A 20808-nucleotide genomic window follows, 5' to 3' on the forward strand; every position below is an offset into this window, starting at 1 on the left:
ACTGGTGCCATTTAAATACAGACACTACACTATGACTTACTAAGCATGCAGCCAAATTTCACATTCATTACTAAAGATAAGAACTCAAAAATGTTACGAAAAAAAGTCTTGAGACTAGACTAGCTTGAGACTACACATGGCAGTGTTAAATCCCATTCAGCCTGATGAGAGTGACTCCCAGCAGCACTGAGCTCAGTGGGGGGTTGTAAACATTTACACTAAGAGCCTGTCCAGTGCACATGGTTGGTGCTTGCCAGGCACCTCGGTATCGAATGTTGTGTTGCATATTTTGTCATTCAGGCCTGTCCCGAAATTGTAGGAATCACACCATCAATTTATGAAGGAGCCATCCAAATGTGACAACAGGCTTATGCTAAATGGAGAAAATAGAGCTAAACATTGTTAAAACACCCCTAGACCCACATGGTAGAGAGTGCTCGGCGGAGAGCTGCTATGCTCCCCGCTGTGAACTGGGAAAGTGATGTTGGTGGGCTTCCTTCTCCATGAGGGCCGCATCGTTCTTGGGCCCCGATTTGAAGCCTTTTTGAAGTCTGTTTCCTGCAGCACCGTGCCAACATTAATGTTTCCACAAAAGCAAAAATGCTAAATCAAATGAATACACTATACTATGCTATTCCACATTGACTCCTGAATTTCCCCCAGGAAAATTTTAAAAATCATCATTATAGGTGCCATTTACTATATATGCCTTAAAAGCTTCTGCTGTTTTTGTTTTATACAAAATGGTTAGAATGACGTGTCAGTGAAAAATAATAATTGTCGGCTTTCTCCTCCCCAATGAAACATAAAATATCTCACCTGTAATATTAATGTGCACATAAGTATTTGTTACATTTCTGCATCAGAGGAAAGAATGAAAAGGAAAGAAAAAAAACTATTGAATCCATTTGGGATCAGTCCTTTATTGTTTCAAAACTCTAGCTTTTACAATACAGTAATTTATTGTTACATGTGATTTGATGGGTAATATACAATGTCTCCCGATAATGAAACACAGTCACAAAGTATTCCTTTCTACATATCAATATTCTATGATAGTGAGAAGTTTGTGCTGATATATTTACTTAGTTCTGACAGCTCAATTAACTTCCCTTTTCAAATCAACAAAAGCATTGTTTTGAAAGTGCATTTCAAGGATTGCAAAGACGACTGTTTCCATTAGTCAGTCATAATGTACATTTCAGTATTGACACAGGGCCATACTGTTTTGTGAGTAACAAACAGCATTAACTACATTTCCAACTACAACATTTATCTGGATAAGTAAATCAAAGAAAATATATCAATATGCATGCCATGAACATTCCTCCATAAACATTTATAATAAATGTATATTTTTCATTTAATTATGCTGATAATGACAGTATTTTCCACAAAAGGACAAATGCTGATAATGAGAACTAATATTGAACATCCAAATTTCGTTTAATTTTACATACAGGTCAGATGGCATTATGCCACAGTGTATAGGGCATTGCCCTAATAAGTTTAATAGCATTTGGTCCACAATAACAAATCTGGGTTTAAAAGAACAAAAAAAGTGATAGCAGGTGGGATTTTAAAATAAAATGCAAAACCATATGATGGCGATCTTAATTCTTTCCATTTTTTAGGTCTTTCGATTTTCAAGTTATGAGTTATGATGTGATGTTTCTGTTCAAAAATTAAACTATATAAATATACATTTTAGCTCATTACTTGGCTATTATACTTTTCTATTCCATGGAACAGCTTTCACTCTGTAGAACTTGGTTCCTAAAGGAACCTTGAATCTGTTTTGGGCCTGAAAAAGGAGAGGAAGAGAAGGAGAGAGAGATCATTACAAGAAACAATGAAGGTTCAAACTTTGTACTTAATTGTAAGAACATTACTGACATGACTTTAAAAAAAATCCAACTCTGATTTAAAAATATATATATAAAAAAAAAGACACTTATAGGCCTACAGTTGAAACTGTAAGTAAAACAGGGTTAAATGTTAATCGAATATGTAAATAAAGTATTTTTAGTACTTAAGTACCTTTTTTGCCTGGCAATACTCCTTCTCCATCACCTTTCCAAGCACCCACGGCCGTCTTGAGGTCCCTGATGCTAAACAAGAAAACAAATCGCATTGTTAAATAAACTTAAGAAAATGTTCACCAATTCTATGTGCAAAATAAAGCCAACAAGCATCAGTAGCAAGAACAAAGATTAAACTACATTTTATTTACCCATGTACACACAACACACAAAGCTCTCATGTTTGATTACTATATATATATATATATATATATATATATATATATATATATATAATAAGATTTGCAATATATATATACTAGTATATATATATATAAATCAGAAAACAATCAGTCGTGCCTTTTTATTTTATTATTAAAAAAGAAATGTGTAAAATAAATTTCAATGACACAACGCTAAACTCAAAAGGGTTTGATGAAGCTGACCTGGTTTGAGGTCCAGTGCAGTAAGAGACTCAGAATGGAGGAAGTAGAGGGTGGGACCAACTGTGAAGAGCACGTAGTTGTCATGCCTTTCATCCAAGATGATTAGAACCAAATCGCCTACCTGGAAACTGAAACATAAAAAAAGACCAATAAAGAGACCAAATGATGATGAAACCGAATTGCAAAATGAAAACACAAAAGAAAATACATTAACGGTAATCATATGTGTATAATTATACCTACATACATAATAATGTACACAATAATGACAGAAAAACCACACACACATCAGCAAGGACATGTTAAGGCCCTGTGTGCTTTGTTTTTTTAAATTCACTTACTCTCTGATGGCGATTTTGTCTGAATGCCGTGATGACACAGACGACATGCTCTGAGACATCTACACAGAAGAGAAGGGCAACATTACTCACGTTATCAAAGCAAAATTAATAATATTAACAAGAACTGACTTCCACTGGGGATTATTAAATCATTTGTCTGTGACATAGGCTTTGAACTTTATACTTTTACCACCTGACAGAATTATATCATAGTCTAAACTATACCAGTCTTCGGGTTACGCAATATTAGTATTGACTAAATCTTTTCACACCAGAAAAGTAAATTTTTGACATTTGTATTAGTATACAAGTTTGTGCTTCACTAAAATTCACCCCCTTGTACATTTCAATGATCCTCTTCCTAAAGACTCATTTTTATTCACTGAGCTTGCTGGCCTCCTGGGTCAGGATTCTACTCTTTGATGCTAGTGCCACCTGGTGGAGAAATTGTTTCATAGCCTATAATGAAAATGATAAACTGACCAGTCTTTGACTGAGACGCTTGTTTTCTTCTTCCTTCATGTGCAAAGTCTGCAACATATAGTAAATGAATTAGTCAGACATGCCTACACAAACAAACTCTTATCCAGTCAGATGCAATGATAAAGATGCAGCATGTCTAATTACCCTCTCAAGTAAGATTATCCGCTGTTTCTCCTCTGACATCATAGTATCACTACAAAAACAACAAAAACAAAAATTAACAAGATGCAGTATACAAAAGGTAAAACTAAATAAATAAATCATAACATTTTTTGACTTGTGACCACTTGGCGCTTCTTAATATTAAGAATTTAAAAAATTATTTATTTATTTTAACTTACACTCTCGGTTCCTAGCCTCCCTTCCTTGGACTGTCAAATGTCTCTTCTGTTCGTCCATTTTTGGCTAGTTTATACAGTTGGCTCTCGAAACACAACACAAAAGTCTGTTTCTCTGGCTCGCAATCAATTTGACGGCATCTAAACAAAACGTACTGTTTATGAAGGAAACCTTTTTAGGTTTCACTATGAATTTCTTTGAGATTAACATGTTGGCGCAATAAAATCCACGTACTGCAGCACTGCGAATGCACAGAAATGAACACACTCAGATTCTCGTTGTTTCCTTGTCCAACTTAAACTGTAACTAAAATCTTAATCCAAGGTGCAGTCAAAGAGATCCCACTACCCAACCTATAAAAAGGCAAAAACTGTCCTCAAGTTCCATTACGGTCCTTTTGTGAAGCTCTACATTGTTCCCTGCCCTCTTGCACCTGTAGGGATTGTTCATTGTAGGAGCTACTCTGATCAACTGCGCCTGACAATATGGGAGGATTTTACTGTGTACATTCTTGTGAATACTGTCATTCCCCTGACTTTATGGACTTTTTTGAGTTTAGATAGTGCAGATTCATCTGTCATGTCATTTGAGCCCCGGTTGTCATTAATAGTAATGAGCCTTGTGAGGTATGGCCAGTTTGATGCAGACGTTACTGTCTGCTTTCAAAGTAAATGTGAGCTCAATGATGAAATAAAAAATGCACACATAAAAGTGGTCAGAACGGCCATCCAGGGAGCAATCTCAGTGAAGCAGGAGCTGCAAGCTATGCATCACTACGCCAGGAGATGACCTTGAAGGGGATATACTGTTAAAATTTTAACCAGTGATGGTTTATCCAAACTTTTGGACTTACATTACATTGTGCATCACAGATTCCACAAAAACTATTATGTATAGAATAACCAAAATTCTGTGCATTCCTTTTACATGGACCTCTCTATAAACTGTGGCTACAAGATCATGCGCAGGTGAGAAGGTTTCTTACATATTTTGCAAATGTTGTTTGAAATATAAAGTGTGGAGTAAGGATAAACACATTGTCCAAATGCAGCCCACATAGTTGTTAACCAGGTGAGGTTAGGATAGGATAACTGGTTAGGATACCTGTCCTAACCGTGCTGCTAATGTGCTGCTCTGATTTTTCTTTCCCCATGAACAGTAATAGTGTCAGGCACATAATCACGTGGACGTATTTCAGACTCTAAACACAATGTTTATTTTAGAGTAGATGCTTACTGGACGGTCACCATGCTGGCTTCCACTGCTGAATCAACATGTTCGTCATCTCGAATGGCTGCCACAGAGGCCAATCTGTCAGTTTCAGTGAAGGGCTCAGAAGAACAAGCCCCAGCAACGGGCAGAGCTCTAGCTGCTGCTGCTCCGGCTTCTGAGGCATCTTGAGCTGAGGGGTTAGGGTTGAAGAAGGCAGAGGACACCAGTGCAGTGCTGCGCAAACGGTTGAGCTCCTCTTCCAAATGTTTCTTTTCCTGCATCACACTAGCCCGGTCCTCAGACAGTTTCTCTATCAGAGCTGGAATAAAAGTATAAATAAAAACCACTGACAAACACAAAATAACATTATTTTTGACAAAAGCCTAAAAGTGAATATTATGGCAGTGAGAACAAGCGAACAGCACAAGTAATGAATATTCATGAGGTGCTACCATGATGTCTCATTTCCAAAACTGTAAGAAAAACAGTGTTCAATGTGGACAGTACACACTCACCTTTATCTTTCTCCTGCTGCTGGGTAACTTTATGCAGCTTCTCCGTGAGATCACTGATGATCTGCTCCTTTTTCATTTTCTCTCGTGTTAGAACTGTGTTGAAATTTGTCTGGATAAAAAGATTAATAATTATTATTATTAACATTTTAAAAATTTTAACAAGCTTAACAACCATTTTAGTGAGAACAGAGCATTTATATCAAAGCATTAATTATTTCATTTTTAATTGCCAATTTCTGAGGACACAGATCAGCATGCAGCCATGGGAGTTACAGTTGTTTTGTTAGCTTTTACTCCTAGTATTTTGATATTTTTGTATCGTACATCCATGTATTACACCAGACAATAAATAACAAAAGAAATCAAACTGTATGTGCTCCTAACAGTCTCATCAGGTTCAACTACAAAGGGAGATGTAGCAAAGTAAGGTGAGATGTCCTCAATTTTTTTTTCGTAAACAGTAAATGAAATAATACAAAATCTATAGCACAGTAAAATAAATGTCTGTCCACATATGAAGCGATCTGCTCATCGTCCATAGCATTGTAGCTAGTTGGTCCCTAGAGGAAAATCCAGACTCTCTTTCCCTAGGTGATCCTGAAAAATATTTTATGGCCTGTAATATGTAAACAGTGTCATTCATCCAGTTGCCAATGTATTAGTCATCCCTACTTTTACTTAGGAAGGTGGGAAAAAAGACAGAAAACTAAAGGTAGGTTTTATAAAATGGATGAGATCTGACCCTTAAGTACTGAATACTCAGTACTCAAGGGTTGTAAGGTCAACACTGAAAGTTTTGATGGCATGTTGAAGGCTTTTGTCTATAGGGAGGATGAACTGTATTTAAAATATTTCACACTACCATAATGCTATACTGACAAGCACTTTTTCTACTGCTAATATTTCTCCATGGCAGCCTGCCATGCTAAAATCTTTGCTGCCAAACAAGAAGCGTTGTGCATATATAAAGAAATTGGGTCACCGTGCATCACTTGTAGCTGACAGCTGGACACTATAGTGGACATTTTAGGCTAAGGTTCACTGGTAACCCTCTTATACATCCCCCGCACTGTCATGTCAGTCAATGGTATCTCTTTGCTCCCACTGTTTGCAGCAATAATTGCTCTCCTCAAAACTGACAGTAGTTTAAATAGGCATCCACCCCTCTTTGCACAGCTAAAGGTTATTTAGCCTGTCAGTGCTGCAAGTCTCTGGTAATCAAATTGCCGCTAGTTTCTTCCTGTGTGTATGCTGCTTCCAGCTGAGTTAGTTTAGGTCTTATCCCCTTCACAAACGGCTTTTTCCATTTACAACACACTTTATGACTGACTAAATGAAGATGGCCACTGCTAATTGCATTCACTCTCCTATGGCCAAGGAAACACGTTAGTGCTACTACTACTATTCCCATTCATCGACATACACAGAGTCTATGAACAGTTTTGCAGATCGTTTGCTACATGTTATAGCTGTTTGCTGTCACCTGGGGGCAGTGTCACAAACAAGCGGTCTGTGGGCTACTCTTGGTAATGCTCTTGTTGGTCTTCAGCCAACTATCTGGTCTTTAGCCAACTATCTGGTCTTTAAGTGATGACGTATGAACCCTGCTTCTAGGTCCAAACTACTCTGCGTTTATTAAGGCTGTTGCGTTTTTAACATGTTTTAATTCCTTGTATCTTTTTCTATTTAATCTGGACAAGCCCCTAAAAAAAAAGGGCAGTGATCACTGTCGGCCTCTCTCTCAGGTTTTATTACCACTATTCATTTTAACGCTCAGTTTTTAAAATCATACAATGTAACTACTGCCCAGCTCATGCAGCAGTATATTATTAACTAACCTCATATTGTGGATGGATTATCTCAGTTGTTCTTCTGACAGCATCCTGCCATGCAATCACATTTGTCCCTAACCATTGCGTTAGTTTTTATCGACTGGAAAAAAGTTAGCATTCATCCTCTGGATTCACTGTGTTTATATTATGCTAACATAGCTGTGTTGCTAGCATTCACGTAGCATATCATTATATACAAGCTAGTTCAACTTCAGTAACACTTCAGTTTTCTGTCTTCATTTATGTCAGAAGTGATAGCAGAGCTGTACATCTTAATTTGTTTCAGAAATCTCTCAGTCAGAACCTGGTATATTATATTTAGATGGAAACTAGCGAGCTAACTCCCTGCTAACTTCTAACTCCATTAAATTTCAGAAATTCTGTTTTCATGGATGCCTGGATGTTAAACTTAATTGTTACACCTGGTAGAGCAGCCACACTAATCATTTTATTACAGATGAAATAATTTAGACAGTTTTTCATCTCTTAGTGATGCCGCAGTGTTTGTTTGACTTTAATCACTGACAAGTTTGGACCCAGAAACGCCTAATAACGTCAGACTTAAAGACCACATAGAGAGGAGCAAAGTTAGAAAATACAAGAGAGCCGAATTGTGTTACATAAATTCTGCTGTGTCCAATGCAGTGACTGTCGGTGCGTGATGATCTTTGATGTTTTTTTTCCCCCACAGTTCCCCCGTTTATTATGAACTCCGCTGTTGCTCTCTTTTCTGTTCCAGCTTGTTTTCAACCAGCAGACATTCAACCTATGCACAGCATCATCCACGTTCAGTCACATGCGGTTGGGTTTTTGGAAGACTGCACACAAGTATGTTAGCATAGGTCCGCACTCCCCCCCGTGTAGACAAATATCAACAAAAGCAGAACCCTAAAATAAGCTAACAAGAGCAAATACAAACCTGTTGCTCTGCAATAAGTGATGTTTTGATGTTCTGTATCTCCTCATTCTTCTTTTTCTCCATGAGCTCCATCTGTGCCTGCAGAGAGGCCCTTTCCTGTTGCAGACGCTCTTGTAGTGCTGAGTCTAGAGACAGAGGTGCTCCAGCATCTACATGTCCGTCAGCATGCAGGGACAACCCTTCATCACTGAAAGGCACATAGCAAACAAAGTTATCAACTTAAACTACTTAAAACTAACCATGAAAAACACTTTAACTGAAATAAAAATAGATAATAGAAATCCAGAGCCTACGATGTCTGGCCTCAATATTACACTTTATTACTGTACTTTTCCTAACTTATTACATCTTAAATTCTGAAAAAAACGACCCATGTAATAATAATAATAATAATAATAATAATAATAATAATATTAAACTTAATACTAAAAGGAATGTTAAACTAACCTAAGCACAGGAAACCGTGGAAACTAAACTGAAAACCCAAATTTAAAACTAAAAACAACTTACAGAAAATGCAAAATCATAATACCTCTAACAAAAACATTAATCAGCCAAGTGATGAACCTGTAACTGTGAAAATAATGTGAAGAAACATGAAGAGCAAACTTGTTTTGGATTAAACATTTACCTTTTTGAGGACCGGACCTCATGAAGCTCATTTTCAAGTTGTCTAATCTTGCCTAAGAGTCTCTTCTCCATCTCCTCTTTCTGCTCTAAGTCTTTAAAGACATCTGGTGCTGCAGCCTCAGTGGCCTTTTCTTTCTCTAAATGTTTCTCAAATGCAAGTCTGTCCTGCTCTACTTTTTGCGAAAGCAGGTCATTTTCTTGCTGCAAACTGCTGATAACAGTCCTCAACTCCTGCTCCTGTTCTTGGAAACTATTCAGTTGCTTTTCTTTTTCTTCACAGACAGCAGCCAGTTGCTGATCTAATTCCTCTTTAAGTTTCCGATGCTGCTCAGCGTGGTTCCTCTCAGCCTCCTGGGCTTGCTGCTGCAGGGAAGAGAGCTTGTTGCTCAACAAAATAGTCTCCTCTTCGTGTCTGTCAACAAGCTCTGAGATGCAGTGGTCCTTCTCAATCCTCATGAGAGTCCTGAGCTCTGCTAGGTCCACTTCATACTCTTCATTCTTTAGCTGAAGCTCTTTTTTGACAACTGCCAGTTCTTCACCAAGAACTTTGGTCTCAGCCTCTATTTGGGATTTGACAGCCTCTTCCTGCTGTATCCTGGAGTCTTCAAACAAGCGCTTTAACTCTTCTGTCTCTGATTCTTTGAGGGCTAACTCCACCTCTAACTTGCAGCGGAGTTCTGCAAGCTCAGCTATCCGAGCCTCCAAGTCCTTGACCTGACTGTCCTTCTCTTTTATAGCAGTGGCATGGTGATCAGCTGCCTCGCTTAACTTAACACTATTTTCAACAGCAAGATTTTCCAGAGCCTCGTGGTTACCCTTGGTCAGTGTCTCCATTTCTGCCTTGTGTTCATGCTTCATTCTGTCCTCCAACTCTTTTAAATTGTTCTGTGCAACAACTTCCAGCTCCTGTCGGATCTTCTGCTGACTGCGTTCAATCTCAAAGTGCAGATTCTCAAGCTGAGTGGCCAAAGAGTCTCTTGAGGCTGCAAGCTTCTTATTTTCTTCAGCTTGATCACTGATATTCTGCTCCAGGTTGGTGATCTTATCAGTCTGAATACCATCCGTTTGAATCCATCGCTCTCTCTCATTCTCAAGCTGAGTCAGTTCCTTCTCCTTGCGCTCCATAAGCCCTTCGAGCTCCAGCATTGCACGCTGAACATCTCTAACAATATTCTGGTTTACTTGGTTTTCCTTGGTTAGTGTCTTTACCTCCTTCTCAAAGTCCTGCCGTATGGCCAGAAGCTCACTTTGATGCTGCTCCTTCAACGCTTGTTCATGGGTCTGACAGATGCTGTCCACAATATTGTGCACCTCTGTGCTCATACTACGCAGAACAAAGCCAAAGTCATGTTGTTCTTTTAATACTAGACCTCGTAAATGACACAGGTCATCCTTTACATTTCTTAAGCTGGAATGGGACTCCTCTGCAGCACTTCGATACCTCTCAATAACTTGCTGAAGAACAGCGATCTTTGAGTTCTCTCTCTCTAGTATTGTGGTATCTTGCATTCGCTTGTTATCAATAGCGTTAATGACTGAAGAATACAAAGATTCCACCATCATTTCAGGGCTAGTAGGATCACTGATAGGGTTTGGAGAGGTCAAGTTCTCTTCAATCACAAACTCGTTTACAGCAGACATGAAGTCTGATTCAGGGCTTTCTGCCAGAGAATCTAAATCAAGGGATCCCTGCTGTAGGACTGGATCCATGTTTGGATGGCCAATGGTTTCAAAGTCAAATGTTTGTGCATCAATGCTGTCTGGCGATAAGTCCTCTAGAGGAGCTGGGACAGGAACATGAAGGGGTTGGCAGCTGGGGCCCTGAAGGCTGAGAGAGGAAGGAGTTTTGGGCGACACCGCTGTTGTGGTAGCAGGCATTTCAGACTGAGGAGACAATGTAGTTGATCTGTGGGCACTCTGACTACAAGATGCCTAGGGAGAAAAAAACAAAAAACCCAAGAATAAATAAATATATTCTTCAAGTTGGAGTTTAATCTTAATACGAAAAGAGAAATTAAACAGTATTACAAAAAAAGAAAGAAAAAAATTAGAAAATGCTTGACCTAAAGTTACACCTCAGTATTGTTTGCTTTTTGATAGTTATTCTAAGTTATGTGTTCATTTCAGACTAGGACAGCAAATACATATATGTGTAATATAACCAAGGTAAATCATTACCCTTTGTTCACTTAGCAGGTCAGTAATCGTCTGCGACATCTCGTCCACGCTCTGCGCAGCTTGGACCAGCTGGTGAAGTGTCTCTATGTGGTGATTTAAGGGCTCAAAGTTGCACACTGTGGGAAGCCTGCAGAAAAAGATTTTTTTAAACTAAACAAACACGGACATATTGGTAAAAACTATGTTGTGAATTTCTTCAGTTTAAAAAGATTGCTTAGAAGGTCTTCAATTTGATGCAATTAAGAGATAACAGAATAAATTTAGGCCACTTTTCACACCAAGAATCTGTTCAAGAAAGCAAACTGAGTCTAAAGCTGAAACTTATTTCTTGAATTGATTAACTTAATCAAGGATTAAACAGTTGTTAACAAAGTTTGGCTGATCAACTCCAAGTATGTTCCCTTTTAGTTAAGAGAGTACATGGCGAATGAAAAAGAAAAGGCATAATTAACAGAGTTCTGAGACCATGATCACCACAGTAATAGGTAAATAAAGAGCAAAGCCTTAATTCAGTAGAATTAAAACTGTGAACTATGCGATACATGAAACTATGTATCACTGCAGTGACAAATGCAACTGACGGCAACTGAAAATAAAAATAAAGCTCAAACAATACTTTAGATCGTTTACTTATAGATGATCATATCGGACCTTTACTTTATAGTCTTACCAAGTTATAATGATTCTGATTATCAGCACTTAATTATAGTCTGAATTTTTAAATTCCATCCATCCATTCGCTTCCGCTTATCCTTTTTTCAGGGTCGCGGGAGCCTATCCCAGCTGTCGGGGTACACCCTGGACAGGTCGCCAGTCTGTCGCAGGGCTAACACATAGGGACAGACAACCATTCACACTCACATTCACACCTAGTGGCAATTTGGATTATCCAATTAACCTATCCCCATAAGCTGCATGTCTTTGGACGGTGGGAGGAAGCCGGAGTACCCGGTGAGAACCCACGCAAACACGGGGAGAACATGCAAACTCCACACAGAAGGACCCTGGCCTGATGGTGGAATTGAACTCAGGACCTTCTTGCTGTGAGGCAACAGTGCTAACCACCGTGCCACCGTGCTGCTTTTTAAATTAACTTTTAATATCTAGTTTAAACTGAAATATTTTGCTCTACAGCGTTAGAGAGCCTGCATTTCAAAGTGCAATCTGCATAAAATGTTGTAAGACCACATTCAGACTATATTCAGATTATTCACATAATCTCCATCATAAAGAACTATAAACAACTCCAACTATGACATACTTGGTCCCCAAGTAAGACCAACCACAACATGTCCCATGATTTATTCATTATTCAGTTTCTTACATATCTAAAGCTTTTTATATCTTTATTGTTTTATTTATTTAAATAAACCAAAGATAAATGTATTTAAATAAACCAACAAACAGTGCCAGGGAACTGGTTGAACACTAAACAGCTTATTTTGATAACAAACCATAAATTCAGTTATGTTAACTATTGGTAGTTAACGAATAGTTTTTCCATTTTTTCTCAAAAAACCCCATTTAATGATATTTAAAACCACTAATGATTCAAGACAGTGACTTACATGAGGAAAGGCTGCACCTCAACAGGACAACAAGATTTCAAGTACTGCAGGTCCTCAAGTGAGATGTCTGGAAGTTCATCATCAAACCTTCTTGGCCTTCGTGTCTATAGCCAATTAAGAACCATGAAAACAATAGACTGTCAAACAGTGTGAAACAATAGTGCTAACAAAGAAAAAGTGATACACACGATAATTCAATCAAACTTACACAAAATGATGTTGGAGGCCATGAATCAAGTCCTCTAAACAACCGATTTCGGAGAAAAGACTTTCCTAAATAATAAATAAAACAGTAACTGGGTCAAAATTCTGTTCTTACGTGGAATTGGTGTGTTATTTAATCAGAGTTTCTCAAAAACACTTACGAAAGAGTTTCCCAAAGGATTCCCGTTTAAATTTCTCTGCCTCATACAGTTGTTTTCCATCCTTGACAAGTGCATTGGCCCACTGAAAAGATTTAACAAAAATTTAATTAAGATTATGCAATAAATTAATAATTGTGTTTCAAAAACATTTTCACAAGAAGATTACATTCCTTAACATCGTTTTAATGTTATTTAGATTTGAGCATTTAGACATAACTTAATGGAAGGCTTGCAGGCACTCTTCAAAAAAAGCCAATATGTATGCAGTGTCCGTCAAAACGAGCAGTTACATTTTTTGCCAAAAACTACATCAATCAGAGGAGCCATCTTTCAAGCAATTCCCAAAACACAAAGTGTTAACTTCTATTCTTTCTTGTGACTGTGAAATAATAAAGACCAAAAAATTAAGCTCAAATAAAGGAAAGTTTAATCAAAATCATCAAAAATCTGTCTTATTAGTCAAACCTTCTCAGAGCTAAGCACCCTTTTTGCACCTTTACCATAGACAGTACATTGCTTGGACACAAGTCACACATCTTTAGCTGTCATAACATATCACAAATTAGGCATTATTTTCTTTTCTGCTGCTGCCAACACAGCACACCACAAATGGCCAGATGTTTGAAAATTGGACACATCTAGACACTTCATAGCTGATTACAGTAACTTAATTCCCCCTGTTAGCACAGGCTACCCAATGGTTGCAGCTTTGTGTTGATAATGTTATTTCTTACACACTTGAAACAGAGCTGAATTCTCACAACAAAACCCCCAAAGACCATCCATCCATTCATTTCCCTCATCTTATTTAATTCAGGATTGGGTCATCAGTCCATTGCAGGGCTAACACACAGTGACAGACCACGATTCACATCTTTATAATTTTGAATAACCAATTAATATAAAGAGATAACTTTTTAGGAAGTGTAAATACCCAGATGGAACCCACACAGAATCTTCTTAAAAGAAACCCTTTCTTTAGGCTATATATGTGGTTTTATGTACTTTATACTATTTTTCATTATATGATTTCATACTCTACATTGTCATTTCTGTAAATCTTATTGAGATGACTGTTTTTGTTAAATTGCTACATCTGAATGCATGATTAGTTTCTAATAACAGTACTGACCTCTCTGTAGTGGCGCATGAACATTTTTCTCCTGACTACCTCTACGACTGCCAAGCAGTACATCTGGGGCACGGTACTGAGGGCCTCCACCACCCTCACTCTTTCCATTAGCTCGGTTAGAAGTCTGAATAGAGCCTGAAGCTTCTCTGCATCCTGGTCTGCATGAAGCATCACGTAGCAGCACCATCTAAAATTATTCCAATCATTAGAATTTGAAAACATAATTCTCATAATCACATTTTTTTAAACATATATTAAATACAGCAAGGTACAATTTATTAAACATAGGATTAGGGCTGTACGATATAACGATATATATCGGATGACGATATTAAAACGTCTATCATTTCATTTTATGCTATCGTTTGTTTCATGGTGTCGCAAAATACACTGTTTACGGCAATATTTTTTCATTATTTTGATGGTCACTGTAGTGGCTATATTAATTTCTTAAAGTTCTCTCTTTCTCTTATATTTAATATAATCACACTACAGACGGACAAGTGCCTGTTTTTATGCGCTGTCATTAGCAACAGCAACAGTAAAACCATCGCGTGTCCGCTTGTTTATTTTCCACAACCTTTCACAATAAAGCTCAAGCTCCTGTTGAGACTTTTCAAAATAAACTGAATCACGTGAAAGAGTATGCAGAGTATTCACAGATGAGAAGTAAAAAAAGAGCCGTCAGGTGCTAAAAAAATAAACCTTAGACTCAAACGTTAGAGCAGGCTTTTCCCCGCAGCACGCTGTGTAATAAACACAAAGAAAACGGCAGCCGCTACAACTTATGTCTAAAATTAAAACACTTGACTCCAGGTACGCGACACCCAGCTGGAAACACTTCACGGAAGTCGAGCTGCCCGAGATTCACAGAATTTACAGAAAATGTAAAATTTTTGTAATTTATGTTGTTATCAGACGATAGATGTCTTATATGAGATTTTGGTCATATCGCACAGCCCTAGTCAGGATCAGCAATTAATATGGAAGAAGAAATGGTTTCCGGTTTTACTTAAGTCTGACTTGAAGGTTGTTTGCTAGCTCTTGTTTGGCAGTGGTGCACTTCTTTTTAATTTCCAGCAGCTTTCTGTGGTTGTTCAGCATGATCATCAGCTGGTTGGTGTGACTCATACACAAATCAGGCAGAACAGATGTATCCTTCAGGTTTTCAGCCCGCTTCTGATTGGCCAAAAATCCCTGGAAGCAAAAACATGTGAGCACAATTCATAACACAACAAAAAGCAGAGAAAACTATTTAATACTGCTTTTCTTTGCATACCTGAGCAAGTTCTTTCTGTTCATTCACCAACTTCTTGCAGCTTGCAAGCATTTGGTCTAGAGCATACAACCTGTCTTCAAGCCCTTTGATGGATTTCATGTTTTGATTATCTAGCTTGGAAATTGTGTCATGACATTCTGTTAGGAAAGGCTGAATGGTCCGCGGGTCAAGCTGAAAGACACAAAATCAAAGTCAAACCTCTTATTCCAATTTAACACAGCACATTTAAAAATCCACCAAGACCTTTTTAAAAATAGATCAATGACTTACCCTATTGATGGAGTCAAAACATTTCCTTACAACCGATTCCACATCATTGGGCCTGTCCTGGACGTTGATCCAATCTAATAATGTAACATTGAACACGGACGGGTTGGTGAGCTCTGGTGTGTCATCATCTAATAGTGCAGCTCTCAGGCCACCACTGTCAGTCATTTCATTTGATTCCTGGTCCTCAGCTGGCTCACAAGTGGCTGTCCCTGAAGCGGAGAAGGATGCTGATGACTTAGAGGGCATCTGTGTTTCAGTTGTGCAGAGCACAGAGTCAGTCGATTTTTCTTCTTCCGTCTCATCTGAATCCTTTGCAGGGGTTGAGCTGGACTTCTCCATGCTCTCTCTGTAACTCTGACGTGTTAAACATTCCAGCAGAGGTATCTTGGCCATTACTGAAACTGCTGTCCCTAACCTGCAATTATAACAAAAGGTGAGTTGAGACTTGTCTTGATGCATGCTCATCCAGGTAAGTAAATCCCAAAAGGTTGATTCTAGTTTCAGTCTTTGTGCAAATTTACTGTTTATAAGGTTGGAGAAACCTGCAGTCAGCTGAGACTGAAGAAGGCACTTGTATGAGTGACGAAACATTTCTCCGACTGAAAACACTACATCCAGATGATCAGAATCAACCTTCTTGTGAGTTGAGACTTGTTCAATTTCTTTACTATTTTATTTGTTTTAAAAAAAATAACATTATAACTACATTATTTAAAATGGTTCCTCTAGCATATTCTCTGTAGACTTATTTACCAATAAAAACACAATATTTTGCATTTTAGGTTTAAACTTATTGAAAAAGATCAGCAAAGCAACACTTACTTACATTACACAGTTACACAGTAACACTTACTTTGTAAGTTTCACTTTGATTTCCTCCAGATCATGCTGATAATTTGTATAAGCTGTGTTGAATTTTATAAGCAACTTCTGATAAGATAGGGTGCAGTCATCCAGATTCGCCATTATAGCAGCCCAGCCTTGGTGTTGAAGGTGTTCATCATGAACCAAACGTTCACAGAAAGAGCAAAGTTTGTTGGCAACTTCAAACATTTCCTGGAGGGATTAACAAATATTTAACTCAACATTAGAACATTTTCAGAGTATTCTACAGATGATTGATTAGTTATTATTTCTTGTAAAGAAATTCAGTTGAAAAACATTTCATGGCAAATACATTCAAAAACTTTTTTCAGGCCAAGGTTTAAAAAAATGTTGTTAACTACCAGAGCAAGTTGTGTTCGAGAGGCAACAGTGTGAAAGACAGCTGGCATCAAAAGAGACTCCTCCACCTTGACCTGAATCTCACTCTCAATTGAGAAGGTGGTTTTGGGGATCGTTGGATCCCGGTCAGACAAGATCATCTCTTTGTTGAACAGGAATATAGGGTTGGTTTCCTATAGATAAAAATAACAGTGTTTAGAGCATTATATATATTCAAGGAAATAAAATCAACACCTAACAAACTGAAAAACTCACAGTGCCAGCACTGTAGCTGCAGACCCGTCTCTCTGCAGCCATACATTCTCCTCCATTAACAACAAGGACTTGATGTGGAATTGCAATTTTATATTTGGCTTGGATGGCATGTTTGAGCTCCTGTACACTGAGAAGAGGGAAAACACTTTTTAGGTCACACTAAGCAAGGCGTACTGACCACTGTTTCAGATTAATATTACAATGCCAGCTTCTTACGTTTGGACAGCAAGGTCAGTATCAAATGTCAGTGTGCTGCCATTGTTGACCTGGAACACATACAACTTCATGTTTGATCTCCCAGAGTTCTTCCCTCTTGCCTGTCTTGTTCATTTAGTCACTCACCACAACCCTGCAAAATTACACAATAATGCAAAAAATGTAGTTGAGAACAGACAATAAAAACATCCCTGAAATCATTAAATTGAATTATATATTCCTCTTGATTGTATTTATTTCTCCTGTTTATTATTTATTCCTGCTGTCTTACCATTAATATTTTATCCCTGCAAAGTTGGTGTGGAGCACCCATAATTTTGTTGTGCATGTACAATGACAACAAAGGGCTATTCTATTCTATTCTGAAGACAAATAATGGTGCCATTTATTCAGAGCACAAAACTACTTGAGTAATATTTACATTGTACTGATATTATACTGTTACACCGCATGTTATAAGTAGTTATAACAATATAATTTACAGAGTCTATAGAGTGTGCTTATGCAGTACAGTCATTTAAATTAACTCAACAACAAAAAGGCAATATAACTACATTTTGCTTTTCCAAAGACAGCCCGTGCATTGTTTCCTACCGAATAATTAGCCTGGTAGCTGAGTCACTACACGGTAGGCTGGGCTATTAGCTAGTTGTTTGGTAACCAGATAGTGACCCAACATATTATTCTAACCAAAGACACAATCTGTCTTTTGAAACTACCTGAAGTAGTAGATTCTTCACACGGGTTTGCGTTTATTCTGAAATTAATAATGCAAAATGGGCTGCGCTAATTATAGTTGAAGATAGAACAAAATAGTTAGCGCTATGTTAGCCGTTACAACGATAAACAACTTAAAAGCCACACTGCTTTCTGAATTGCTTGTCTGTTAATTGTCTTTAACAACGTTAACGGTTTGTATATCTGCGGGGCCTCCAATCCTTTAGGCATACTCCGGTACCGGGGTTCATGTTTGCCATTTTTATGTCTACTGAAAACACTCAACCGCTGTTAATAACCTCCAGGCCTCCAGTCCATCATCATAAACACCGAAGAAGTGGTCACCAACAGCTGCTAGCAGGCTAGCTAGTCAATAATAACCCGTTGACTAACTGGCTATTAGCTAAAACGAGCTAGCGCAAGATAGTCAACACTAACGTCGACAAATTTGACAAATTTAGAACCATAAACCAGAGGAATTACAATCATTAGTTTGGATTTATAATTTATGAGAATGAGATATCATGTCGGATTTTTAAAATAAACGACGTCTTTAGTCTTACCTCACTTTGCTCATCTCCCTCTTCTCGCTCTTGGCTTCGCCTTGGCGAGCTGGCTAGCTAAAAAGCTAGCACTCTAGCTAGCTAGCTAACCCGTTTTGGATTGGCATACATAGAGCTAGCTTAGCAAGCCCCTCAGCTAATGTTGGGTATACTAAACCAGAGTAGAATAACTGACAGTCATAATTAGTTCCACAAAGTAAGCATGCTTCAGTATAATAACGTTCTAATTTGGCAAACTCCAGCCGTAATGGTGTAGCACACGGACTAAACCACTAGTTGTTTATCTCAGGTGGCTACCTACGCTAACACCCTCTCTAGTAGCTGTGCTTGTTTTGTTGTTGTCATCTGCGGATGGGAAATCCGCGAACGACTCGTTCATCCGTTACGACTCAAAGCATTCAGAGTTCAGTCACAAGCCGAGTAACTCCTGTTTCAGACTGAGGACTGACTCTTTTTAAATAATAAATTAATAATAATAATTATTATTATTATTACCTTTGACAAATTTATACTAAAACTGAACATTTTATTATCACCACAGTAGTATTTTCAGCACAAAGATAAACTTTTTCTTAAAGTAACTTATTCACTGGCCTTATCACAGTACTTCTTGTGTATTTTTTTCTATAATTTTCAAAGTTTAATTTTTTCATATTTAAATTTGAAATGATGAGGAACCTTTGCTTCATTTCTTTTATGTATTTACTTATGTTTGGCTTACCATGCTGTCTTTTTTGTTGTAAAATCATGCTATCAAAAGTTTTAATGAAAAAAGTTTTATAACTTTTTAATAAGTTTTATAAATACAGTTTTACTATTTAATTACTTTATTGTGCTGTTTTTAATGCAATATTTTACTTGTTTCCACCACTTAAAAAAAAATTCAATAAATAAATAATTGTCAGGCATAGTCGAGTCAAAAATGTAATTTATTGTCTCAAAATTTCAAGTTAGGTATATATTTCTATATTTATATCGAATTAATAAAATGAATGAATGAATAAACCAAAATGTGCTTTTTTACTGAATAGTTTTAAAAAGTATGCTCTCAACATACTGCTAAATTTTCCATCAGTATGCATTCGTCACTGCACTTTTCCAGGTGTATTCTGGGAAAAAACGAGAAAAAAACCCCAATCTGCTGCAACATGAGAAGGGGTGTGGTTAAGGCTGCAGTGTGTGCATGATACTGCTGCAAAGAAAAGCTAGTTTGGGGATTAAGTTTATCACCAACTCTTATGGAAGATAAGACTTTATAGAACACCGTCTTACATAACATCTGAACATAATCAGAAAATCAATAAATAATACAGTAAACACAGCTTGTTTTTATGCGACTTTAAGAAGCGGGAAAAGAAAAAGCAAAGGAACGGACTTTGTCCGACATTTAGTCAAATCGTTTTTTCCTTGATTGCGTATTTTATTTTATTGTTTTGATTGCTGCTGATCGCACTCTGTGGACAGCAGTCTGTGATGATTCATCGCATTTTCTATCTTTACCCAATTTCTTTATTTTTAAAACAACCGTAATAAAAAGAAGACATATTAGTTATGCAAAGTTTAACATTTTTACTCTCCAATGATGATGAGATGAAAGCCTTATATAAGTATACAATTTCTGTTCATTTCACAAAGATATTTGAGTTAGTCAGCTAACAGTAGTCCTTGTTTCATGCTAACAGTCAGTGATCCACAATATATGCAAAGGTTTATTGAAATTAGTTGACAGTATGCATTAAAAAAATCTGATACAGGCACCTCCAACCAAACTGCGCTGCATCATTTCTGTTACATTTTTTTTAATGTATAAATTCTCATTTTGAAGAATAAACTCTGTAATCTCTGTGACGTTTTTAAGACAAACGCCCACTAGAGGTCGCCATATCACAGGACTTTTTTTCAACCAAACAATATGTTGAAAACATGTTATCACCTTTCACACTGCCATACAGTGCTTCAGTTTAAATCAGGTTTTCTCCCTGCAGACCATCATAACCTCAGATAATGACTATACACTTTAATGGTGAGCAGAATTTCTCCAGTGTAAATGAGACACAGTTATTTGTACTGTTTAACATTACAAGTTTTGACAATAGAGAATTTTTTTCATATGGGAATGATTTAACCCACGTAAACCAAGTCTGGTTATTTGCTAAAATTGAAAAACATTAAAGATGAGCATAGACATCATTTTTACATTGCTTTATATTATTATTCTAAGGTAAATATCAATGTCCAAATAAAACAGATAAAAGCATATGATCCCAGGCCTTTTGAGATGTTAAATAAAACACCAAACAGAA

At 37.4% G+C, this 20808-nt stretch overlaps 1 protein-coding gene across 1 annotated transcript; it reads right to left on the reverse strand.

Moving 5' to 3' along the window:
- Positions 1 to 903: 903 nt before the first annotated feature.
- rb1cc1 (RB1-inducible coiled-coil 1) lies at positions 904 to 18886 on the reverse strand. The gene is made up of 23 exons (XM_005912607.3): positions 18506 to 18886; positions 17226 to 17358; positions 17010 to 17136; positions 16757 to 16927; positions 16384 to 16586; positions 15531 to 15945; positions 15261 to 15431; positions 14994 to 15178; positions 13982 to 14168; positions 12850 to 12931; positions 12693 to 12757; positions 12485 to 12588; positions 10917 to 11043; positions 8740 to 10670; positions 8109 to 8295; positions 5358 to 5466; positions 4867 to 5161; positions 3436 to 3484; positions 3292 to 3339; positions 2809 to 2867; positions 2468 to 2595; positions 2041 to 2111; positions 904 to 1804 (listed from the first exon to the last, which is right to left on the reverse strand). The coding sequence occupies exons 2-23, from the start codon at positions 17294 to 17296 to the stop codon at positions 1727 to 1729; spliced, it is 4863 nt and encodes a 1620-aa protein (XP_005912669.1). The 5' UTR covers positions 17297 to 17358; positions 18506 to 18886; the 3' UTR covers positions 904 to 1726.
- Positions 18887 to 20808: the final 1922 nt, after the last annotated feature.

This window comes from Haplochromis burtoni, unplaced genomic scaffold (genome assembly GCF_018398535.1).
Source record: "Haplochromis burtoni strain Fernald_Lab_line unplaced genomic scaffold, NCSU_Asbu1 Contig_3, whole genome shotgun sequence".
NCBI lineage: Eukaryota > Metazoa > Chordata > Actinopteri > Cichliformes > Cichlidae > Haplochromis > Haplochromis burtoni.

Bases quoted from the DNA above. Each gene is read 5' to 3' on its own strand.
- rb1cc1 (XM_005912607.3), bottom strand. From the start codon at position 17,296: ATGAAGTTGTATGTGTTCCAGGTCAACAATGGCAGCACACTGACATTT. The intron at 17,137-17,225 runs GTAAGAAGCTGG...CCCTCTTCTCAG, and splicing joins ACTGACCTTGCTGTCCAAAC to TGTACAGGAGCTCAAACATG. The intron at 15,946-16,383 runs GTAAGTGTTACT...TTATAATTGCAG, and splicing joins ATCAAAGTGAAACTTACAAA to GTTAGGGACAGCAGTTTCAG.